This window comes from Gossypium arboreum, chromosome 10 (genome assembly GCF_025698485.1).
Source record: "Gossypium arboreum isolate Shixiya-1 chromosome 10, ASM2569848v2, whole genome shotgun sequence".
Lineage (NCBI taxonomy): Eukaryota > Viridiplantae > Streptophyta > Magnoliopsida > Malvales > Malvaceae > Gossypium > Gossypium arboreum.
In genome coordinates this window covers 35,170,595-35,196,968 of record NC_069079.1, presented here as the reverse complement: position 1 = coordinate 35,196,968, position 26,374 = coordinate 35,170,595, and the positions used below count along the sequence as shown (strand labels likewise).

Below are 26,374 nucleotides of genomic sequence, written 5' to 3'. Positions count from 1 at the left end.
ATATATATATAAAATGAGAATAATTATTACTTTTGGATCAATATTTGTAATTTTGGTAACTATGATCTCATAAGATTATGTTATGATTTTTATTAATTCATATATTAATAAAATTATATTAAAAATGTAATTAAATTATTTATTTTTATTTTATTTAATTATATTTAGTAATAATTATATTAAAACATGATTAAATTATTTATCATTTTAATAATAATCTTAGTAAAATTTAATAATAATAATTATGTACTTAAAAAAATCATTAAGAGTACTCGATCATTTTAGCTTTTTTCTTATACTATTATAAAATCATTTCATTCAACCAAACATAGAATATCATTACAATTCTATTCCATTCTATTCAACTAAACAATTGAATTACTAATTAAAGCTTTATTCCATTACAGTTCTATTCCATTACAGCGAACCAAACGTGCAACCAAACATAAGAATATAATTACAGTTCTATTTCATTTCATTCAACTAAATAATTGAATTATTGATTACAGCTTTATTCTATTACAACTCTATTCCATTACAGCGAACCAAACGTGCAACCAAACATAAGAATATCATTACAATTCTATTCCATTCCATTCAACCAAACAATTAAATTACTGATTATAACTTTATTCCTTTACAACTCTATTCCATTACAGCGAACCATATGTGCAAGTGTTTCCTTATAAACTAATTATATTACAATTTTACCTTTTCCCTGAAACCGCAAAATCGGTCAGCACCCCTAAATTGCTTGGGAAATCGGGTATACGAAACAATTGCAAATTGGAGAGGCGTTGCAAGGCTTCCTTGGATGGCCCATGCTCCAAATTGTTACAACGGTCAAAACTCAACTCTCGAAGGGAGGAGAGATTTCCCAACCACTCCGGCAAAACTTTCAGTCCATTGAAGTCATTAATCAATAATCGCTCAAGTGCTGTGAGATGTTGAAGTTGATTTGGCAAAGCGCATGGTTTATCCCATCCCCACAATGTCAATTCTTTAAGGGAAGAGTGGAGGTGGTGGATGGAACCCAGACCTGGGAATTCCTCTAGCTCTTCTGAGAAGGGACCCAATTCTAATCTCTTCAAACTTGTGAGGCACCCAAGGCTTTCTTCTGGGAGCCTTTTCATGCTTTGGCAATCACAAATACGCAATTCCTCCAAACAACGCAATTGTCCTACATCCTCTGGAATTGACTCCAGATTATTGCAGTTGTAGATGAACAAACGCCAAAGAGAAGTACAAGTTGACAATCCAGATGGTAGACTTGTTAATGCTTCACATTTATTCAGCTCTAATTCTAAAAGAGAAGAGAAACCATATAAGCTGGAAATTGAAATCATAATAGGACAATTTGCAATCTCTAACGTTTCCAATCTTGTGCTTGCAGATAATCCGCCCTCTATCTCCAGTAATTCTTCAAAGTTGCGTAATCGAAGACTCAAAAGAGATTGAGATTGGCCATTGAAAGGAGCAGACCTCAAATTAGGACATTCACTTATGTCCACATCTGTTAGACATGTGGAGGTGAGCAGTCCCTCTCCTATTTTACATAATTTTTTACACCACATCACATGAAGTTGTTGAAGAAAAGAGATACCACCCTCTACACTTGGAATGAACCTTAAGTTCCAACGGTCTGTTATTCTTAGTTCTTTAAGCCTAGAGGGAAACAGTTCATTGTCTCTCCAACTTAACTTCTCGCAGTTTTGAATAATGATGGTCTCAAGAGAAGAAAATCTACTCATTCTTGGAATACTGTTCAGATGGTCACAACCTACAATTTCCAACACTAGTAGTGAAGGAAACACAGGAATCGTTGGCTCCACTTCTAACCATTCTTCTACTTCAGGCATATTCCTTAGGATGAAATTTTGCAATGCTGGAAATAAGATGATTGGCTTATTCTTATCACAAACATTCACATAAAATTCATTTCCTACACACCTCACACGGTATAAACCTCCTATTTCAAGAAATTTAAGACTGGGATATTGCCCAAGACTTGGAAGATCATTCACATTCTTACAATCTAATAGTCTCAACTCAACCATATTCATGAGTTGAAAACAAGTATTTGGCTCACCACAAAAGTTCCCTAACAGCCATGATGGATAGTACTCCCCCTTATAACTCTCAATACTTAAGCTTTCCAAGTTTGAGTGAGGTTCCAACCCTTCCAATACTTCCTCATCATGATTACAGTACCCTTCCTTCCGGTTGTCCCATCGGTACCGGTACCGCAACTTGTGTAATTTCTTCTTCTCCCACATTTTTGCTCCCCTAGCTTCTTCTTTGTCTATAACATTCTCAAGACCCTCTATCACCAATTCTCCTCCTAATTCAACTAAAAAACCCAATTCTCCAATTCCAGTTCCCCTTTCTGTACCCACATGAAATACTGGCAAAGTCTGAAGACTAATTAGACATCCTATCCCAATAGGAACATGACGTCCATGACTGATATATAAATGCCTCAAGTTAACTAAATTTTTCATTCCTTCAGGAAGTTTTTTGAGCATTTCGCAGCTCAATAATCTTAACGTCTCCAGAAGGTAGAGCTGAGTAAAGGACTTGGGTAGTCTAGGTATGCGAGTTCTTGAGATATCAAAGTATCTCAAATGCCTTAGCTTGCCAATTGAATCTGGCAATGATACAATATCAGCACCGCCAAATTTAAGAACCCGCAATCCTTTGAAGTCTTTTCCAATGAAGGTGAAGCTAGAATTCAAGAACAAAGAGTGCCACAATTTCACATCATCAAACACATTTTGTCGTTTGATATCAGAAATGGACTGGGCAAGATCATGAACTAAATCATGCATCTTACAACTTATGATACGTCCGTACAGATCCTTCTCCACATCTTGCAATAAGGAATTTGATAACAGGTCATTGAAGTACTCATTACCAATATCCTCAAAGGCCAGTTGTGAACTTCCTTTGGATCGTTGAAGAAAGCCTTCAGCCATCCAAAGCTGAATCAGTTCCTCCCTTTGTATCCTAAAATCTTTAGGAAAAATGGAACAATAGGCAAAACATTGCTTTAAATACAAGGAAGGCAAGCGATCAAAACTTAATTTCAGAACACGAACAATACCTTCATTCTTTTCCAAAGAACCCCAAATAGAACTATCCCTGAGCGAGACCCACTCATCTTTATACCATGTGTTGCACATCGTCCCTCCTATAACAGTTGCCACCAGTGGCACACCTCCACATTTACAAGCAATATCCCTTCCAATAACTTCCAATTCTGGAGATATTGAAGAGTTTCCGAATGCTCTTTCTCTGATAATGGACCAGCACTCTTCATCTATCATCATCTTAAGATGATGCCGATGATAAGGAGGTGATTCCCTTACTAATGCAACATTTTCACTACGACTTGTGACCAGAATGCAACTTTGTTTACTTCCATTCATGCCCAGCAAACTGCCCTTTTAAGTCCAACCAGTTTTTAATATCCTCATCCCACACATCATCGAGGACAAGAAGGAAGGTCTTTTCTTTCAACTCCTTCTGAATTTCTCGAAGTAAAACATCCTCGTTCTTGATCTCACAGGGTTTTCTAGTTAGAGATTCTAACATCTCCAACAAAATCCTCCGGACATCAAAGTTCTCTGCTACACAAACCCACATTATTGTCTTAAAATGTTTCTTTATTGTCCCATTATTGCACACTGCCTTTGCTAAAGTAGTTTTACCCAAGCCTGCCATGCCTACAATGGATACTGTTGACAAACTTTGGTGAGTGGCTGAGCTAATCAAGAGATCAACTACTTTTAAGACATCAGCTTCCCTTCCAACAACTCGTGATGAGTCAAGGAAGGAGTTGGTGCCTCCTCCTACTCCACTAAATACTGGAGCCGTCGTATTTTGAAGTCTTTGTTGGAGCCCAAATTTGGAGGCCCGATCAGTAATCTCATCCAGTGAAAGGCTAATATTCTCAACCTTTTTAGCCATCTTTAGAGAAAATGCCAGGTGATTTTTGGAGGGGGAAAGGAAATCCCTAGCCTTTTTACTCATTTGGTTGTCCACCTTCCGGCGGACATGTTCGTAAGCAAGCTCATCCAATACATCATCCGCCTCATAAGCGATGTCCCTAAGCTGCTCCAACCAGACTTTGACAGCCTCATCAACTTGCCTCCTCTCTGCATCTTGCAAGAAAGCTCGAGTGAGAACTAGTAAGGAACGAAGCTTGTTCAGCTTGTCGTTGAAATCCCATGCAAGGTTGACTTGGTCTTCAAGGAGGGAGATGGCCTTTGATAGAGCCACTTCTACGGCTGCAGTGATGACAGCTTCCGCCATTTGTGAATCGGCAATCAAGAACGGGAGAAAAAGCTTGGAGATCAGCTGAACGAATACAGATACGGCTGAGGTCAGGTCATGTATAATGTCAATCAGACTATGGCCTACCTGCTTCCATTTTATTTTATTTTGTTAGTGCTTCTACCATTTCACATTTTTACCTAAGTTTTTGTGATATTTTAACGGGGATAAAGACTAGTGCTATGGCCATGGATCATGGATTCTAGTTGAATTTAGAACTATCCTATTTAAAAATTAGAATCTATTATTTATTTGATAATATTTGAACTCTTCGTAAATCGTCAATTGACCGATTTAATTATTAATTTTAGTGACTTTGATATGGTATGTAACATGTCAATAATGTTGACATGATATATTACATTTGCAAAAAACTTAAAATTATGTATGTTAACTAGCATGCCACATTAACAAAAATAAAAATTTATAAAAATATTTTAAAATTAATAAAATAAATATATACATCTAAAATAAATCTGAACAACTATTTGTCTAAATCAAATACAATACTATACTCTAATTTATAAAAATATTAAGAATTATAATCCTTATATATATACTTTATATTTTCACTTTCCTTTTCATTCTTTTTATCTTTCTCTCAACTCTCTCTACTAAGAAGACTGCATGGCACTCTATTCATTTTGAATTCTATGATGACTTTTGTTTGACTTTTACAAGCTTTTGTAATTTTGAATTCTTTCATGGTACTTTTTTCTTTTCTTTTGTAATTTTAATAATTTTAAAAGAAAATTAAAAGTTTTATAATTTTACTTAATCTTAAATGTATGTATATTTTTACTGAAATGACATACCACGTCAATATCTTAAATGACATACCACATCATTATTGTAAAGTCAATCAACTAACGATGACAAGTCGATCAACTAACGATGACAAAATGACCTGTTTGATATTTTTAGAATCACTAAAAACTGAATAGAATGAACTTTCTTTCTTAAAAGACTTAATTTGCAAATTTAATTTTTGACCCTTAAACCATTAAATTTAAACAATTAATAAAAATTAATTTAAACCAGATAAGAAAATGATTTGCCTAAAACCCAAATCAATTCTTGGTGAGCCAAACAAATCGAATCTTCTACTGTGTTTTCTTTTGTTTCCTTAAAATGATAAAGCTTGATTAAAAACCCAAGTAGACGTTTCATTTACATGATTATTAAATTTAACAATAAACTTTTATTGAAACTTTTGTGCTCATAAAATTTAAATATGAATTCATCATATATCTCTATCATACTATTAATAATGTAAGGTTCCTCTGTGTATTGAAACTTGATAGGAAAATACTTGAATCCCCATCAAAAAAAAAAAACACTACGCAATGCAGTGCCACAAGCATACAACAAAAAACGGAACGCTGGTCTATTAATCGCTGAAAACAAACATTATATTCGTTTTAAACCCAATAAAACGATATATAGCAACAAAAAAAAAAACACATGAAAACCTGCTTCAATTTTCTTAAAACCGCATCCCAATCCTTCCTTTGTATTAACCTACAACCATCATCCTTATCAACGGAAGTCCCATCTCCCCTACTCTTCGTTCTGACTTTCATCTTTCATAAGCTTGATCATATCATCAATTCGAAGAATCGTTATGGCTGCTTCAGTTGCAAACTGGTAAAACAGAGCGTTTTAGGAACCATATTAGCAACTCGCTGTTGGATAATGTAAACCAAAAATAAAAACAGCCTGATTACTCCAATTACCTGAATAATCTTCACTTTGCTCATTGCAGGCTCAATGACTCCAGCTTCTAAGTTGTTACGAACGGTTCCATTCAAAAGGTCCAAACCCATGCTGCAATTTGACAAGATTGAACATCACAATTCAGTGCCACAACTCTCAATTATCTATAGTACTTTCTTTTATCGAAATAAAATTTTTTTTATCATAATATTGTCTATGTTTTACTTTGAAAAATGTTTTTTATCAGCCTTGGTTTGAGCAGTGTGGTGGTAAGCCCGAAGTTTCGCAACTAATTCAGTGGCATCCTTGGCAGCATTGACTGCAAGCACCTGTGCATGATCAATTTTATTGCGTAACTATTTACTTCTCATATAAAGCACGAAGTGAGATGAGCCAATAAAAGGATATCAATTCGCATAACTTGCAACCTAGCCAATACTAAATTTACCTTCGGTATAATTAAAAGAGCTTCTGCAAACTCTGCAATTGCCAACTGCTCACGTGATCCTAAAGTCGTGGCAAGATACTCCAAATACACTGATAAAGCAGCTTCAACTGCACCTCCACCTGCTACTACCTAATATTGCAAACACCAAAAAGGAGCTTAGCAGGAAGCATAAATAGTCACCTACTACGTTATGCCTATTGATTTGAACTTAGAGGAATACTGAAATGAAAAAACAGACACCACTAGACTCTTTTAACTAAGAATTCAAAGCAAGTGAAAAATACCCACATTGCAGTAAAAGATGTTATCGCTGGAATGTCCAGATTTTAACAATTGAAAATACAACAGGCTAAGCTGAACTGAACAATTCTCTCAGTAATGTAAGTGTTGGATCTTGCAACTAATAAATAATCATTTGTTAGTGGGAATAAGTTTACCGTGTTGGATTCAAGAGTCCTTTTCACAATAGATAAAGCATCATGTAGAGCTCTTTCCATTTCATCAAGCATATAGTCATTTGCTCCCCTGAGGATCATGGAAACCTTGGAAAAGATGAAAAGAGAAGTGTCAAGTCATGCAGTTATTGGAAATCAAAAGGCATATAGACAACATGAGACTATGAATAAACTAAACTCGCACATTACTTCAAAACTTATATGTTCGCTTAACATGGTTGCAACAATACCAGTAACATAACAAAAAGTATAAAAGGAGAAAAGACATAGATATCAGAATGATATTGAACTGCAGCAAGAATAAAAGGAATTAGATTCCTAAGTTTGATTGCTAATAACATACCGCACTTGTGCTCTTGGTCCCTTTAATCATAACCACATCATCATCAGCAATGCGTTCCTCTACAACTTCATCAGCAAATCCAAGAAGTGATGAATCAAAAGTTTCTTCACCCTCCATATCAGCAAATGTCGAAACCTACATATCCATCAATGAGGAAGAACATTAAAAAAGAAAAGCTCTTAGTAGACTATTTCAAGTATTATGAGTTAAGAGAAATATAATCAAAAAGTTATTTTCTCAATAAATTTGAAAAAGATAAAGAACTAAGTCAAGTTACAAGTGATGCAGCCCTGAGAAAAGTAACTTCCAATTAGATCAAATTAACACAACTAAGTTTTGGAAGAATACAGTCCTTCACAGCATTGTCAGGGAGTGCACATAGGCACACCTCCACCTAGCGCCTTAGCACCAGACAACAAAAGCAACTCAGAACTGTTCGGTCAAGGCCCATTTATCAAGCGCATCACTGGTGTGCCTAGCCATGTCTTTGTAAGGCAATAGGCATGAAACGGCCCACCTAATTGATGTTCTCTTTACTTAATTTTATTTTTGACTTTTTCATTATTTCTCCTTTACTAACAAGAAAGGGATAGAATTAAACTTTGTACTTCTCAATATTTGAGCATTCAACAGCAGACAGAGACCACAAGAAAATCATGCATATTGACCTATAAAAAATTTGCATGTTTTGTAGATATAGATCAGACTTTAGAGTTTATTATATATCTTATGCCATACATATAAAAACATAGAAAAGCGCACATATACATATTGCACTTCACTCAGCTAGCTTCTTTTTTTGTGCTTAGCACCTAAAGGTAGCACATAGAGCGTGCCTCGTGCCCTAATAACAGTGGTGCTTCATAGAAAAGGGATTGATTATTAATCATAACCATCAATCAATTCGGCACTGGAAAGAACATGAATATGAGTTATACCGTAGCACAAAGCATGCAAAACTTATATGGTTATGACATAATTATCATTTCTAAGCTGAGTAGGAATGTACCATGGTTGCACCAGTTGCCTTAGCAACATGGCGCATATCCTCTTTTCGGACACGTCTCACAGCAATAGCTCCTGCCTCCACAAAATACTGATGAAGCAATAAAGATTTTAGGAAGAAAATGAAAGAAAAAATAGAAAGTAAGCAGTTGGATAAAAACAAATACAAAGGAAACTTGCCTTGAGTGCCATGTCATCTATCCCTTTTGTAGTCAGAACAACATTTGCTCCAGCTTTCAGAAGTTTCTCAATACGTTCTTTTGTCATATCAGCTTCTCTGTTGAGATATAGATGTCGTCAGTGCCACATTTAATGTATATGAATGTCTGCTTTAATATTTACCATAGGCATGTTCTAGATAATCTGATGAACTTCTACATATTTCAGACCAGAAAAATAAAAATAATAAAACACCAAGGGAAGCTGCAAACATGACTCTGCAAACAAGTTAACAGCTTTATGACTTATCACCTTTGACGAATTTTCTCCAGCTCCCTAGGATCGGTGACCAAGACTTGGACTCCTAACTGCATTTTTGTCTTCTGCAGATTAAAATCAAGACAAGCAATCTTGGCAGGGGAAACTCTTAAGGGCATTCCTTGTGCAGCACGGCCAGTGTTCAACGCATACCCATTCAGCAGGTAGCTATCTCTGGCACTTTTTCCATGTGCTTTTAAAACATTAATTCCCTGAAATAAGAAAAAGGAATTAATGACATAAAACAACTAAATGAAGGTCCAATTAAAGACAATGTACAATCTCTCACAGCATGAGCTCAAACAAGGACCTTTAATATGAAATGTTTTAAAATACCTACCTTGATTGGGTATCTGACTTCTCCTCGTGCATTGGTCATCTTTACTGCCAAAACTGCTTCTACAACCTGTATATAACAAAATCAATATACGAGCTAAACAGACAACCTTACCCAGGTTTGATCCCTTGCATCTCATAAAAGATAGGAACGAAAACATTTGATGACTACAACAAGGAAATAAGATATAGTAAAAATTGAAACTATAGAATCATTACTGCTGAAACCAGAAAACCTTGCTGTGGGAAGGGGAATGAAAGTTACAGATATATGTTTGAAATGTTTATGAAAAAGAATTAAGTAGGTCAGGAAAAAGAAAGGGTAAATATATTGATTAAACCAGTTGCCAGATTGCGGAGAGTTGAAAAATCTAATTACTTAACTGAGGCAATAATCATACCAAATTAGCGAAGAAGTCACTGTCACCAGCTATGAGCTTTGAGGACATACTCGTCTTGGCACAGTTTACGAGAGAATCTTTCCCAAGCTTCTCAACCTAGTAAAGAAAAACATAGGATGAATAAAAGGAACCAAAGCTATATAACATTGCAATAATAAATATCTACTGAATAAAATTCAATCAATTTTTAAAAACTTCATACTTTACAATATATAAGGTCATATTCAATCACTTTTCAAACGGTGCTCAATAAGATGCTTACTTTCACGGCCAACTTTTCTTCCACATATTTGCATGCTTCCCTCATTGCTAGCTGCACAAACAAAAGAATCCAAAAACATGTTCAGATTCTACCACATGGATATATTCTAAACCAAAAAAACGTGACTCTGCTAGACAGATAAAGTTACTCACTCTGAAGCCGCTAATTATAGATGTTGGGTGAATTTTATTCCTAACCAGATCGTTTGCTCTCTGTAAAATTGCAAGAAAATCACATATCACCAAATAAGTAAGATTCTTAAAAAGAAAACTCAGTCTAAAATGAATGTTCCATGCATGGATCAAATCCTGTAGAGGAACAGATGCAATTACCTTGAGAAATTCTGCCGCCACAATAACAACAGAGGTTGTTCCATCACCAACTTCCCGATCTTGAAGCTCAGCCAACTCTACAAGTACCTGCCAAAGGAGATTTCAAATATATTACAGCAGGTGATGTCACTTGCCAACAGTAAAAGTCTTATCAGTAACATGCAAAATCCAGCTATTTGTCGACCTTGGCAGCTGGATGCTCTACTTCCAACATCTTCAGGATCGTAGCACCATCATTAGTAATCGTTACATCACCAATGTCATCAACAAGCATCTGAAATAATCAAACAATAAAACATTAAAGCAAATGCAACATCACTAGCACGACCTCGCAACTAAAATTAAAACTATAACTACTTCATTTCTAACAATAATTGTTCTAAAAACAGCAAATGAATACAAAACTAAAGCGAAAGCAAGCGCGATTTCATTCGGCATTTAAATAGAAACTAGCGGAGATACCTTGTCGAGTCCAACCGGGCCGAGTGAGGATTTAACAATGTTGGCAACTGCTTGACACGCCATCACTGTCGAAAAGCCCCCCAAATGAAAAACGAAAAGAAAATAAACATTTGTAAATAAATGACGCACGAAAGAGGAAATATACGGAAGTGAGTGAGTGAGAGAAGGTACCGTTTTGAGTGCGAACATCCTGACCAGATTGACGCTCGCCGAGAATATCTGGAGCTTGTGCTGCAATCGCCATTTAAGGTAAGAAAAAAGAGCGATCGAAATGCGAAAAAATAATTGGCGGCGAAACCCTAGATCGGGATCTGAGGGGAGAAGTTGAAGTAGGGGAAGAAAGGGATTTGCAGCAGTAGAAAGACTTCAAAGAAGTGGGAAGAGTGAGTCGAGAATGTTCAAATCGTTAGGGTTCTACACTTTCTACTACAATGTTTTGATATTGTTAAATGTTGTTAAACGGCGTCGTGTGTTAACGACCCAATATAATTACCTAAGCTCTCATTTTTCAAGGCCCAATGTCCAAAGAATTAGCCTTAGAGAAAGCCCGTAGCTCGAAATTCTTTTCCTTACCTAAATCCCCCTTCTAAGTTCAAATTTTACTTTCTTGCAGGAACAACTTAATTTTTTAATTTTGAGATAATAGAATGAAGTTATTTAATTTATTTGATTTTTTAATTAATTAAAATAAGTAATATTTTTTAATTTAATTTGAGTAAATATTTTAAACTCGAAAAATTGAATAATCTTGAAAGTAAATTAGTGTAAATATCAAAATGAGTAAATTAATTATTCTCGGAAAAATTATCAAAATTTAAAATAGTTTCTAGAAATCAAAAATATATTAAAATTTAAATTTTATAACAAATAATAATAATAATAAAATTCTGAAAATTTTTAAATTGCTAAAATATGTTTTTTTCAAAATAGTAAATTATCAAATCATATATATACACTACAGTAATACAGGTTGCCAAAAAAATTTAATACTAATAATAAATATTGATATTCACATTCACATTATAATTTTAAACTTTCATCATTTTCGTTAAGAAAACAATCTAAAAGCATCATTCAAACAAGTCTCTGAATGAAAAAGGACATATACTTTGAATGAATTGTCTATGCCCTATGGCTTAAGTTAGGATTAGGAAAGTGTTGTCTGATAATAATAATAATAATATAACTGTAGAAAAATACCTATAAAAAACAAAAGCAACTTTTAACAACAAATTTCTAGGAGATTTGGGACATTTCTAAAACCTAAAAACAGTATCAAAAGCACTAGCAAAACAGAGGTTCAACGTAATAGAGCAAGTAAAGGAGAAGCTAAGGGTGAGTTTAAATAAGTGGTGGGTTTATCTGCGATTAGTGTAAAAATAGCGATAGCGGTGAAATTAGATATTATAGTAATATTGTAGCGTGAGACAAAAAGTAAACTAAATGCACTACATTGCCGCCCCAAACCCACGGGAATAGTGCAGTGCTCATATTTCTTCCCATGGTGAAAACATGGATGATATATAATTGGAATTCTTATATTGGTTCCGGAAGAAAACAAAAGAACTTGATGCGATATGGAAGGTAAGCTAATTCTGCAATAGAGTATTTTCTTAAGGAGAATGATGAAAGCTTGGTAAATGCCAATAATGGCGCCTGTGAAAACCTTCCTAGACTTTCTATCGGAAGTTGTAGGTGGAATGGGGTCAGACAGAGATGACACTGGAGAAGGGGAAAATGGGTTCCATGGCGATAGTGGAGCTATACAAAGACCAAGGTTTCTGACAAATGAAGATTCACTTTCGTCAACATGGTAAACTCATTACGTGGATTGTTGACTGTGCAATCCATTAGAAAAAAAAACAATTTTTTTAACGCACCGATTATTTTGCATAATTATTTTATTTAAAGTAATAAAATTAAAAAAAGAAATACCGTAAATTCTGATTTTTAAATATAAAAAGTATATCAATAGTTTGGAGATCATGATTTGTCGATGATGATGTAACAATTCCTGATAAATAAGTATTTTTCTGTGTATTATAATATCATGGTAAAGTTATTTTTTTAAATAAGTATTATTTTAGTGTAACAATCCCTGACAAATAAGTATTAAGACGGATAAAGTTATATTTAGGATTTTTTTAATTGGTGTCGATATAAAAATATACACTCTTAAAAGTTATATTTAATAGGTTTTGAAGTCAATGATTTTGCGTTATATTGTTTATATCATAATGTTAGAATATTTGAACTTGTAATTGATCTTCAGTCATCAACTAAATCATCGAAGTTACCTTAAACATTGAACATAATACCGTTTAATTAGAGCTGATGTCCACTCGAATTAGATGATATTAAAGATTGATGTAGATCATGAATCCATTTAGAATTATGCAAACTAAGATTTATATATTTGTTTTTGAGGAAGGTTTACGGTCAAAGATTTGCCAGATTATGCAAAACTTTTACTCGATATGGAACAATTCAGTTATTCTAATTTTAGGCCTTCATATCATTTATTTCTTCCATGCAAGTGTATTTGTAACATCTTTGAAATTTTGGGGTGCTGCCTTAAGAAAAAAATTTCACCTTGCAGCAAGTTATACAAAATAAATGGAGTTACAACTGCATGAAAAAAAACCTTTGAGATAAATTCATTTGCGTTACTTCTTTGTGAATTGATTAACAAGTACGTGTAATAATGTATGGGTTATAATAAAAATATATTTTTCAACCAATAACTAAATGGAATAAGTGGAGGTGGACTTCATCTCAGGCTTTTGGAATAAATTCGAATTTTTAAGACTCTTTTGAATGGGCGATGAAATTAAAAATAATATATTAAAAGCTTTAAAATAAAATTATTATCATAAATTATTATTAAAAAGTGTATAAAATATTTTTATTATTCATATAACTATTTTTATTTAAATTAATATTTACATTAATGCAAATCTATTGATCATTATCTTATATTTATCAATGATATTTACCATATAAAATTTTAATATTATAATTTATATGTTTATATAAATGTTTTAAAATTTAATTTAATTTTATATTATTTTACTAAATGAAAAATATAAAAATTCAATTTTAACCTGAAAATAATTTTTATGCTGCATTTATTAGCCAACTATATTTTTCCTCTATGTTTATAAAATATATAAAGTTTCATTAATATTGAGAATTAGATTAAGATACAAAGTTTTTTAAAAGGCTAATTTATTAGTCTAGTAACAATGATTTCTCTTAACATTGTAATGTTAATGTCACCTTCATTATTAGAAAATTTCGGTTCACCTTGATCAAAATAATTTTTAGAAGTTGACATGTCAAGCATAATTTTTAAATTCTTCTAAATATTTATCACTTGATTCCGCATGCTTCCACATGTAGTTATGCAAAACTATTGTTACATTAACAATTTAAACTTACTTTTCGATTGAATAATTTATAATATCGGTCGTTTTTTTGTCCACACTTCAAATGTTTATTCAATCATAAAGCGCAATAAAAAATGTGCAAGATTAAAATTTTATTTTTTTTATATCTCGACGAAAATTAAGTAAATGATATCATACTCCCTTATATTGTAATGGCTTAAATTCAATGTTATCGGAATAGTGGTTTCATAATCACAAATCCGATTTAAGGAGAAATTTATTTCAATATTTTTGCATGAAAATTGATATGATAGGAAAATCGTATGAAAATATTGATAGAAAAATTTTACCGGTTTAGTGGTTAGTTAGAAAAAGAAATTATTGAAGAAATTGGGTAAAATAAGATATCGGGACCTCTATCTCGTAAAACCGAGTCGAAAATAATTTTATAAATATTTATGAAATGTTAGTAATGTGGTATTAAAATTTCGTTAGGAAATTTTAATGTTTGGATAGTTAATTAAATGAAAAGGACTAAATTGTAAAAGGTGTAAAAGTGGATGGGATGATTAAATAACTTAAGTGTCCAATGAGAGAGGATTTAAAAGGCAATTAGACCCAAAATTTATTTGGGCTGGACGGCAAGGGCATGAAATCAGCAGGAAAATTGATAAATTAAGGGCAAAATTGGAATATTGCAAAATTAACTAAATAAAACTAGGACTAAATAGGAAAATTTCTCTTCATTTCTCTTCAATTCCAGCAGCTAAAAACGCCATAGGAGGGTTCTCTAAGCTGGTATTCCATAATTTTTGCTCAAAATCCAGAAGATTCAAATACGAAGCTAGATCGAGGAAAGGAAAAAGTTCAGGATTAGTAGATTTTTGTACACGAACAAGTATCAAGGTAAGTTCATGTAACTTGAATTATATTCTTAAACGCTTGAAATGTATGTTATTGATGTGAATATGATTTGAAAGTTCATTTTATGAAAATTTATGAAACATTGATATATTTGATAAAAGAGGAAGAAATCCCGGTTGAATAAAAGGAAATTTCGATGGATCTCGAAAAGGAATTGACGGTAAAAGGATCTAGCCGGACGGGTGATCCTATCTGATATAGCCCTCCGAAGAATATGTGTAAAATGGATTTAGCCGGACGGGTAATCCGAATCGAGTCTCAATTTAGCTTTGGACTGTAATTTAGATCCAAGCTTATTAGAGTAATTGTCGTTATAGGGATTTAGCTCGATGGTAATCCCGAAAATACTCTATGAGTTTATATTACAGGGGATTTAGCCTGGACTGGTAATCCCGCTATAAGGATGAGGTTTTCAAGAGTGTGCTCTCTGAAATGGAAATGTGCGCACATGAATATGAATTGACGGACCCGGAAATGTACACTAAAAGTGTACCTCTGAAAATCCATCGAAAATTCCAAGAAATTCAACGGGATAAATATGAAAAAAAAATATAAGGAAATGGAAATCATGGTATTAATGAGCTCATCAATCATAGTATATATTATTGGTACATGGAAATTGTTGTACTAACTTGAATGTTGAGTTTGTGCATGTTAGGGTAATAATGCATTGAATGGATATATGAATGTTTATTGTATTGTATTGAAAATATTAGGTAAGTATAATTCTTGTTACATAGGCTTACTAAGCACAAAGTGCTTACCCTGTTTCATTTTCCCCTGTTTTGTAGTGTTAAGAGCTCGGAAGTCAAATTTGGTCGGAGACACATCACACTATCAACCTCAGGATTTCGGTATATAAAGAAACTTTATTTTGAAAATCAATGGCATATATAAGCTAATAAAGTAAATGTTAACGTGAAATGATGTAAAGTTAGCCATTAGTATGGTTAACAAACCTGGTTTTGGGTATGTGATGACGTTATCATATAAATATGCATGAATTTATCTTGAAAATATGTTGAATTGGTTTGGTTGATGTGGATTGGTCTCGATTTAATATTGCAGGGAAGGTTAGATATTTATAAAGGGGCTATATTGCATATAAAAAAAATCGTAAACTCCGGTAATACTTCGTACCCTATTCCGGCAATGAATACGGGTAGAGGGTATTACATATATGGCCCTAGAAAACAAGTCAGATGTGGATATGTTAAATCCATAAAACAATCTTTTTCTACAAAATAAAAAAAGTATAAAATTATAAAAATTTAAATTTGTTTTTAAGTATTCTTAATGAAAAAAAAATTAACCTAGTTGGGAGTGTGGAAAATTCAAGTACTACCTTTAAGTGCTTGGAAAAAAATACTATAACACGTTTTTTCTCAACCAGAAAATAAACACATGTTAAAGCCATAAACTACCATAATATTTTGTATTGATTCACCTTTCTTCCAATATGAGGTATTTGTTGAGAGGGTGAAATGCATGCTTTTATATGTATTTCATTTACAACCCCAATAAAATCTTATAAAAATATAAATAATATGATTAAAATCAATAATAAATTTATAAAAATTATATATAAATTATGTAAAAATTACCTTAATGTGAGGCTAATATTTTGTATCATGTCGAATATGATTTGGTACTTCCTCATATTGACCTTTAGTAAGTTTGATCATATCTATTCCCGTTTGAGAAAATATATGCAAAATATCAGTAACAATCTAACTAAAAATTTTGCCAGACCGTTGAAATTGCGTTCTTGCATTCCAATTTGACTCTCTATTTCCAATAATATATAAGGTTATTGCTGACTTCTCCATTGTAGATATCTTCCCATGCTTTAAGCCATAATTTATTTGTAAGTAATGTAATATGTAGTAAAATGTATGTTTTAGCATCTTAAAACTATTCATGCAACAACTATCATGCCTATTTAATACTTCATCCACCCATTTTTTACTTGTATAATTTGAATCTATACAAGGTTGTTGAGAAACAAGTTTTATGATGTACCAATAAACTAGTCACTTCATTCTTTTCCAATTCATGATGAATATTTTGCTTGGCTTGTGTAATAATTGTGGCTATTCTTTGTTAATCTTCTTAGTTTAGTTCTATATTATCATAATCAATATAAAACACTTGTACATATTGTTAAATCATCCATAACTTTTAAAAGTAAACAAATAAAAAAAAGAGTATATTTTATGGCATTTCATACCAACAGAAAAAAAAACTTTAATAAAAATACTTCAACATACACAACATTATATTATATCATCATGCATAAGAATTATTATACGATAGAATTACGCATTAAGTTTAAAATAAGAATATAAAAACACATTAAGTATCATACAGTAATTTAGTAAATAAAAATTCAAAATACCGTAACAAGCTTTTCAAAGACATAATGAGCATAACTATATCACATTAATAACCTTAAAGATCTTGTGATGAAGGTGGTGTTTGAAAATGTTAAAAATCATATGAAGATGTTGCTAGCAATGATAAAAAATGTGCATTACCAATTTGTTCTTCATACTCACATTGAAGCCACCAAGTCCTAATATTTGGATCTAAATTTAGAAACATCTCTCGTTTTACCAGGACTTGAAATATTTTGGTGACAAAAAAAAATATTGTCTTTTTTGAAATTTCATCTTCCGAAGTATGTAATGCATCTATTTCATTTAAAATTTAAAACAATGTATTGAGAATGAATAAAAACAGTTTCATTCACAAACTTCTTTTGAGTAGTCATACTCTCACATAACTTTTCAATTTGAGTAGTTAATATCTTTTCTATTGATCTTCTAATTGAATTTTGATTTTTTTTTATCTTTATCTTGTACAAATCCTGAGCACTCGTTTGCGTCAAGTAGAAGTTTCAGGAGAAGGGTTTATAGCTACCTCAAGATTATGAATATCCTCATTTTTGATATCATGTTTATTTGAATCATTAGATCCCTCGATGGGTGTAGCATCTACCAATACAAAGGTGTTCATACATATTCTCCAATAGCCACTATGTTACCAAACATTTGCCATATTAACTCATTTGATCATGATTTAATTAATATTTACCATATTAACACATTTGATCTTAATTTAATTCCTTTCTTTTTAAATTCATTCGAATCGAAGGTTTCATACATAATACGTCACCAGACATTTTCTACCGTGTAACTTATTTATTTCAATGAATCCAACACATTAAGTTTTAATATAGGTAATACTAACTTGTATTTTTTTTTTGCCCTCCATTTTTTTGTAGCATTAATAGTCTTCTTAAATGGACACTATCCTAGACGAGTAAACTACTGAAGCAACTCATTCCATGATCTCCATTCTCTTTTTAATGTATATCACTTATTTTTCAATTGTGGTTTTTTATAATTTTTTTGTGTTCTTAGTTTAAAAAAAACAACAATAGCATTTTTCCATCTTTTTGAGTTTAGATAAATTGTTGGTCTATTGCCGACATTAAAATCTTTTACACAATGTTCATAAAATGTCAAAGTGAGCTCGCTATTCAAAGTAGCTTTCAATGCTAAAACACTATCTCCCTCCACATAATTTATTATCTTCACCATCTATTAAATTAATTTCAAATAACAAAACTAAAATGAAAAATATCTAAATAAAATATTCAATTCCTAGAAATTTTTTTCTATAAAGAAAATACTCATTAACCACCCATTGGAGGTTTCTGCTTAGTTTAGATAGATGGTGTCTTTACCTCTGGTGATATTAGAAGCAATGGTGGGATATATGTTTGGATTTAAACGAATCAGTAGCAATAATGTTAGAAAAGAAAATGACTTTTAAAGACATTAGATTAGAAATGATATATAATAGAAGTTTTTGAATTATTTTACTTTAATAAAATTATTAAAATATGAAAATTTATAAATTCATTTAATAAAATATTAAAATGTATCTTTTGATATTTTATTTATTATCTATCAATTATAATATTTATACTTATTTAACTGATAGTTATAATATTAAAACACCTCAATTGTTATTTACTTATTATCCTATAAATTATAAGAATTATTAATTTATTATATAATATAAGTATTTATCCAACCTAATCTAAAGATGGATTGCTTGGGCTTTTCAACTTTAGACATTAAAATAGAAAGGAAACCTTAAAAAACTAGAAAGGAAAGGTTAAAAAAATAGAAAGGGTTGCGTTGAGTGTACTGAAACAAAGACCTTCAGTGGATGTGTAGCATAGTGAGAATCAATCCATTGGGCAACTAAAGGTATTATCCAAACACCTCATCAATGAGATTAAACTCAAAAAATGGTTTAAATACAAATGGAGCTAACGGCCATCCAAGGAAGCCTTCATCTCTAGTAAAAAAATATTAGTGTGTTCGATCAATCTTATCTCATTGGTTAGATCCAAACAACACATTAAATACTATTTGAATAAAAATTTAGATAAAAAGTCATGGCACACATTCGAGTTTGCATCCAAAGGGGACTTTAATCATTATTATTGAAATAATTTTACTTGAATACCACCCTAGCCCAAACAAGATCAACCTCAAATTATAAAACAAATGAGAACACATGTGATTATATGAAAATTATATATTCTTCAAAAAACTCAAACTAATTTATGTTGATTTAGAAACTAAATTTGTTTAAAAAAAAACCAAATTAAAAGTTGACCGATCAACAATCAGTTAATGTTGATCAACAACTAATCAACACCGGTTAACGATCAATTAATAGTAATACTTCATCGACAATTAATAGCCACATCACCAATGACATAAAAAAGTCAATGTTGATAACAATCGATCTAACATTGGTTAATGATTGGTTAATAGTAACACTTCATCAACAATTGATAACCGGATCGTCAATGACATAGAAAAGGCAGACAATTGGCACACTCTTATTAGTTGGGTATATGCCATATATGTTTTAACACGATTAACTTTCAAAGTAAAATTTAGGCTATTAGTCTTTGTACTTCTATAGAAATTAACATTTTGCCCATATACTTCAAAAGTTAACTTTTTTAATTTAAAAATCCTAATCCAGTTATTATTGTCATTAGTGGTTTGTATCAACTTAACATATTTATCTTTTATCAATCATATTCCATGTCACATGTGGGCAGCTTAATCAACATGCTAGATTAACAAGTTTTGATGGAAACTACTTACAATTTTAATGATTTGACTAAGATTTTTATATCAAAATAGTTGGAGAACTTAATTTTAAACTTTTTTAAGTACAGGGACTAAAAACAGATTTTAACCTAAAATTTTACAATGAAGGAATTTGTACGTACCCAAATGAAAAAAAGAAAAGAAAATTAGTTAAGTGGAGAAAACGAGTAAAAGAAAAAGGTTAAGTAACAAAATGCAAAAAAATTCATAGTTAGAGGAAAAATCAGCCTCTAAAAGAATTGATAAAAGATCGAAATTTATTCACCTCAGAGTGCAGGTCGTAGAGCGAACGAGTAAAAAAAAAAAATCGAAAACAAAAGAAAGAAACAAGAGGAAGATGATGGCGAAATGCTCTGTTGCTCCTTCCGTTGAACCTATGTTTCAGACCTTCAATGGCCTTCAACACCTTGCCGAAACGCGTCGTTTCAAGGTACTCAAATGGTAGTTGATTTCCAAGTTTTTCTCTTTTCCCTCCCAAATTTGTATTTTAAGTTCTTGTTGATCGAAGTCGCGTTTAGCTAATCAAAGTATTAATTTTAGTTATAATTTGGACAATTGAAGTGTTTTCATATAGGTTTTTAGCATTGACAGTAACTTCTGAACAATTTAATTCCTCATTTTGCTTTAGGCTTTTCTTTCAAATTTCAATGCAACTCAAATGCTATTTGCCTTTTCTTTTGGAAATGGAAAGCAAAAAAAAATCCCTTTGGAGATGAAATCAAAAATTGATTTTGCAAGAATTTGCAAGGTTAAAAGTTTAAACTTCGATTGTAAATCTATGCTTTGCTTTGAACCAAACGTAACTATCCGGTTTGAATGTCAAGCAATCACTTAATTTGGATGATTTATTTTAAGGAACGTGATCCGTATTGTAAATACGCGTAGACCTTCATAGAAATGCGTCACAGATAGAAATATTTGATTCATCAATAACTTCCACTTAATCTCCCTTGAGAGTAGCTGCTTGCATAGTATAGGATTTATTGACCAGGAACTGCTGATTGGATTCTAAAATTTCACATAGCTGGGTTGACACAACAGGCTTCTAAAATTAACTTATGTAATACATAAATGTAGGTAGTTACGCCAACCTTGAGTGTATTTGCTCATACTAATACATACTGTTAAGATATTCGTTGCTTTTGGTTAACTTGGTGGTCATTCCTAGGCTTGGTTCTTGGATCAATTTGGTGTCCTTCACGATGGCAAGCAACCTTACCCAGGCGTGATTTCAACATGTATGTTTTCATTTGAGTTTTACCAGTGTGGTTAGATTTTTCTTTGCTGATATACTGAATTTTTCACATGTTAGGTGAGATGCATGTTAGTGCTTTATCGATCCTTTTTCCCTAAAAGATACAATCCTTATGGCTGACAGTGGAAAAGCTGGCAACAACTGGTGCCAAGATGGTGATCATAAGTAATTCTTCAAGACGTGCATCAACAACAATAGAGAAATTGAAGAACCTAGGCTTTGATCCTTCTCTCTTTGTGGGAGCCATCACTAGCGGAGAATTAACACATCAGTACTTGCAAAGGTTTGCCCCTATTTATCTTATTCTTACGTATGGAGAAATCCCCAACATCTATAACACATTTAAAAAAAAAATCATTGTGCATTAGATTAGTTGGACCAAATTTGTGATACTGCAAAATTCATCTACCTGTTGAGTTCCATGCAATGTTCTAATATGAATAAAGATTTCCTGTTTTACAGAATTTCAATTAAAAAAGAAAAAGAAAAGAAACTATGCAACCTTTTTTAACCTTAAAATGAAAATAATTTGTCTTATGGATTTTCCAGATGCGCCTTCTTATGCTTATATTATGCAATTGCAGCTGCAGTGTTATATACTGCTTTGTTTTTTAACTTCTTATTCTGGAAGCCTGTAACATACATCTTGAGAGTTTACCTGTCAGTATTTATCACATTCAGGAGGGACAATGCTTGGTTTGCTGCTCTTGGAAGGTCTTGCATTCATATGACCTGGAGTGACAGGGGTGCTATATCTCTTGAGGTATGCAAACTGTTTTGAGTGTTTCTTAATTATTCTTTCTTCCTATTTATTGCTTTACACAAATAGCATCCCCAGTTTAAGAAATCTCATGTAGTCTCTCTCCTCTTTCTCATTTGAAGGTTGTAGCATTAAAACCACATATTCCTAATTTATGCTGTATTACTATCTAATAAACATCCAAGATGCCTTGTAAACTAAAAGTCTTACCTTCTGACTTCTGGATAGTTTGTAATCATCATATGCATATCATCAAATTGAATACAAATACAATATAGCTGCTGTGGTCCACTAGAAGTACACATTTGTTTTATTGCTACCTTTTTCTGTGACTAGCTTCTAATATAATCAAGCCATAATTTTGTGTTTGCTTGACAATAGCCATGGACAGTTTAATATGAAAGAGACTTTACGAGATGTGTAAACCATTTCAACTTTAAAATGAAATGAATGCTTTTTGTGCTACTAACTCATTTAAGAAGATTAGAAAGTTTACGTGCTTAAGGATTGTGGTCAGAGAAGATTCCAGTTACAAAGTTTAGGATTTATGGTTGAAGAATTTAAATGATGTCTGCATAAAGGCCCTAATAAATTAATTAGCACCAAAACTCAAATAATTCCTTTACTGAGAGCCTGTTTACTATCAAAACATGTCCCCATGTACTGAATGACTTTTGTTGAAAAACTACAACTTCAGCCATTGGCTTTCAAGGAGGATTTAAACACCTAGTCCATGCATTGGTGTCCCAATTACAAATACTTTTATCCTCTCCATTGCTTTACCAGTTGTACTAAGACTTCATGGCTGGCCAGCTTGATTGATTTAACATGCCGTAAAATATCAATTTATTCTTGTAGGGTTTGGGCTTACAAGTTATTGAGAATGTTGAAGAAGCTGATTTTATCTTAGCCCATGGCACCGAAGCGTTGGGGCTTCCTTCAGGTTTGGTACGTCCTATGAGTCTTGACGGTCTTGAGAAAATATTAGAGCATTGTGCAACTAAAAAGATTCCAATGGTGGTAGCTAATCCGGACTTTGTGACTGTTGAAGCTAGAGCTTTGAGTATTATGCCTGGTAAGCGGTAAAGATTTACGTAACAGCAACAGTGTGTTGAATAACAATAACAATAAGTTTTCACTCAAAAAACAATAGCAGTAATTTTAAACCACATTTACATTTACACTACGGGAACCAGAAACAAAACATCAATAACTGAGAAGCAGACAATCATCATCATCTTCTACTGTTAAATACATTTTATTTGTATTAGCATTTCAAAGCCATCTCCTTTTTAGTTGTGCAATGCAGGTCATTCTATTTCTGTTTATGTCATTTCAGTTGTTCTTCTGATCTCCCCAGTTATATTGCCTTCACAGTGTTGACACCTATTAAATGCTTACCAATTTTATACGTGTTAATTTCACTTAAGTTTCTTTTTTCTTTTTAAATTTCATATACTTAGGAATATTTATGGTTTTAAATCTGTTTGGTTGGTTTCTTGAATTCATTTTTTGTGATTCCTACCAATATTCTGACATTTATTCCCATGAGCGTGCAAATGGCTTTCCTCTTTCACGTTTTGATGAAGTTTTTCTGAACCAAAATGTATTTTATAATTAAAAGAGACATAAAAATGGTTTTATTTTTCTTGCAATGCACTTCATCTTACAATGAGGGTGTGCATTTTTGCATACTCTTATATTCCAGGAATGTTACTTGATTTATCATCTTGAAATAATTAAGTTGAGATCTCTGTTTATTTTACTCTCAAAGGCAGTGCTAAGGTTTGTTTAAGGCCTATTTTGTCAAGGTTTTGCAGTTTCCTCTAGACAAAGGTTTTTCTGTGATCTTTCAACAATTTGCTTATTCCTTCAGTCTATGGAGAACATGAAAGAAGTTAAACTTATCTTGGATGCCAAAAAATCCAAAGAGTTGTAAGATTTGAATTCTTAAAGAAACCTTACACCAACTTCATTTATGGTGATTCTTGTCGGTTAAAATTTTGAATCTTGCCACTTATTTAGATGATTGATGCTCTTACGCTACAATTTTTTTTTTTAAAATAATATACTTTTTCCTCTGAAGTCATGATAAGTACCTTTTCTATCTTCAAATTTTTAATGAAAAAACAGCAGTTATATGGATTCTCTGCTCCTGCAATCCCTCTATGCCCTTGGATTTTTGTGGTTGGGGTTATTTAATTTCATTTTGGTTTATGCGTTAGGTACCTTAGCAGCCAAATATGAGAAGCTTGGTGGTGAAGTGAAATGGATGGGGAAACCAGATAAGGTGATATAGCCATTTTGTTCTTTGCTCTAATAAACAGGCATTCAAGTTTATTCTACCAATCTTAAATATTTGGACATAATACCTCTTTTGTGATTGTCATAGGATTTTATTACCTGGTTGTTTTGTCCTCCTAGTTTTATCTTAATATATAAATTCACAATTTTTCACCTTGTTAAACAAATTTAGCTGAGTCAGTAACTGGTATTGTTTGTGGGTTTGTTTAGGATTTAAAACTTATCATATCCAAGCAACTATGCCTATATGTTCAAATAAATGCAGTTGATAGATCTATACTGTCAGATAATGTTTCGTTATTTTAACTGACTTAATTATCTTCTCTATGATTATTCTATTTAATTTTATTAAGTGGATGGTTATCTTATTTTGCACTTTAGCATCAGAAGGCAACCCGTTAAGCATGTAACATGAGTGCTTTATGTTCAAATGTTAATGGATGGTGTGCCACTATTTCTCCTCATATCACTGTTTCTTTCATCTTGTATTTCGACGAACATTTTCCCTATGGAACTGTCATTTTTTTACACCTGTTTTTCCTTTTCAGATAATATATGAATCAGCCATGGCCATGGTTGGTATGGAAGCTTCTGATTCTATTGCTGTAGGTGACTCTCTTCATCATGACATTAAGGGTGCAAATGCAGCTGGAATCCAGTCAGCATTTACCACTGGAGGGATCCATGCAACTGAACTTGGATTGGATAGTTTTGGACAAGTTGCAGATATATCCTCTGTAAAGGCCCTTGCAGCCAAATATGATGCATATCCAACATACGTCCTTCCAGCATTTGCATGGTAGAACTTATTCCTGGTATGTATTCTCCCATGTTCTGTCCCATGTTACAACTTATTCCTGTCATGTATTCTCCCATGTTCTGTCCTATGTTAAGTGGTTTTACATTTATGAACTCATTCTGGTGTAAGATTTAGAAAATGAAACCTCTTAAATGGTTTAAAGTTTAAACTGCAATGCAAAGGTATGGACATTAGTTTCAAAGGAAGCTTCTTTGTGCAAATAAATAAGACAGAAATGTTGCCTAATAAAGTTATGCATAAACTAAAGATCCTACATGTCGTGAAAATAAAATGATGTTAAAAAATAGAAAATAGCTGAAGATATGTTTAGAAGAACTTCAGATGACAACAAATTCATATCAAGACGACTTTTATGTCCTATTTCTATGTTAAGAGACTGCAGAAATTATACACAGCTGTTACCATGTTAATGCCTTAAGGTCAAATACAAAGCTTGCCGTGGTACTGACACGAAATGGTAGGTTGTACTGCCTTGCAGTCGTATCTATGTTTTTTTCTGAAACAATTGAAGAATACCCCTCCCCCCTCCTAAAAGGGAAAGAGAGAGGAAACAAATCCCCTCTCTTGCTGTTTGATCATTGATGTCCCTATAGTGTGCTTGAAGATTAATCAGGTCAACATTTCGACCTCAATTTTCTTTTTTCTGACATTTATTTTTAAAATTGATATAGGAGAAAAAAACGCAAGTTATCATTCATGTGTTACTAATTTGTGATAGATGCTTGATTTCCAGATCTTCAAGAAAGGAATTGCTTTCCCAATCGGTAATTGGAGGGGGGAAGAGCAGAACTTAGAGCAACACTGTGGAAAACTCAATGGCGTTGAGACTTTTGCCTAGTAATAGTAATGCAAATTTAGTTGGTAAACCGGTGGTTCCCCCATCTAAACCCAGCACAAGCAGAAAATATGAAGTACAAAAATAATTATATCAATTACTAAAGATCAGGTAAGAGTACTGTATCATTAAGAATTGTGCTATCATCATGTTATCTCTGTTGCATACACTCTTAAATGCTTGTCATTGGCAAATTGTTCATTTAAAACCCATAAGAAGTTTGTAAGTGGCACAGCTCTTATCTGGTGGTATCTGGGTTACTATACCAGTTTTTTAAATTTATTCTCTTCAAAAGCTTTAAAACCTAT

General features: G+C 32.5%; 3 protein-coding genes across 3 annotated transcripts; 1 reads left to right on the top strand and 2 right to left on the bottom strand.

The window, feature by feature from the left end:
• Positions 1–355: 355 nt before the first annotated feature.
• LOC108488238 (disease resistance protein RGA2-like) lies at positions 356–4,582 on the bottom strand. The gene is given in 2 exon segments (XM_053020122.1): positions 356–3,422; positions 3,424–4,582. Coding segments are annotated over 2 exon segments (3,606 nt in total). The 5' UTR covers positions 4,315–4,582; the 3' UTR covers positions 356–707.
• Positions 4,583–5,562: 980 nt separating this feature from the next.
• Positions 5,563–11,030, bottom strand: LOC108489062 (T-complex protein 1 subunit alpha). Its single transcript, XM_017793315.2, has 17 exons — positions 10,744–11,030; positions 10,573–10,637; positions 10,295–10,384; positions 10,111–10,197; positions 9,931–9,990; positions 9,779–9,829; positions 9,517–9,612; positions 9,120–9,185; positions 8,774–8,991; positions 8,483–8,579; positions 8,307–8,393; positions 7,298–7,432; positions 6,937–7,041; positions 6,500–6,628; positions 6,277–6,380; positions 6,072–6,162; positions 5,563–5,979 (listed from the first exon to the last, which is right to left on the bottom strand). The coding sequence occupies exons 1-17, from the start codon at positions 10,814–10,816 to the stop codon at positions 5,896–5,898; spliced, it is 1,638 nt and encodes a 545-aa protein (XP_017648804.1). The 5' UTR covers positions 10,817–11,030; the 3' UTR covers positions 5,563–5,895.
• Positions 11,031–20,221: 9,191 nt separating this feature from the next.
• On the top strand, positions 20,222–26,344 carry LOC108487354 (uncharacterized). Its single transcript, XM_017791671.2, has 8 exons — positions 20,222–20,522; positions 21,261–21,330; positions 21,471–21,630; positions 22,029–22,110; positions 22,966–23,182; positions 24,333–24,397; positions 24,960–25,226; positions 25,965–26,344. The coding sequence occupies exons 1-7, from the start codon at positions 20,430–20,432 to the stop codon at positions 25,212–25,214; spliced, it is 942 nt and encodes a 313-aa protein (XP_017647160.1). The 5' UTR covers positions 20,222–20,429; the 3' UTR covers positions 25,215–25,226; positions 25,965–26,344.
• The last annotated feature ends 30 nt before the right edge of the window (positions 26,345–26,374 follow it).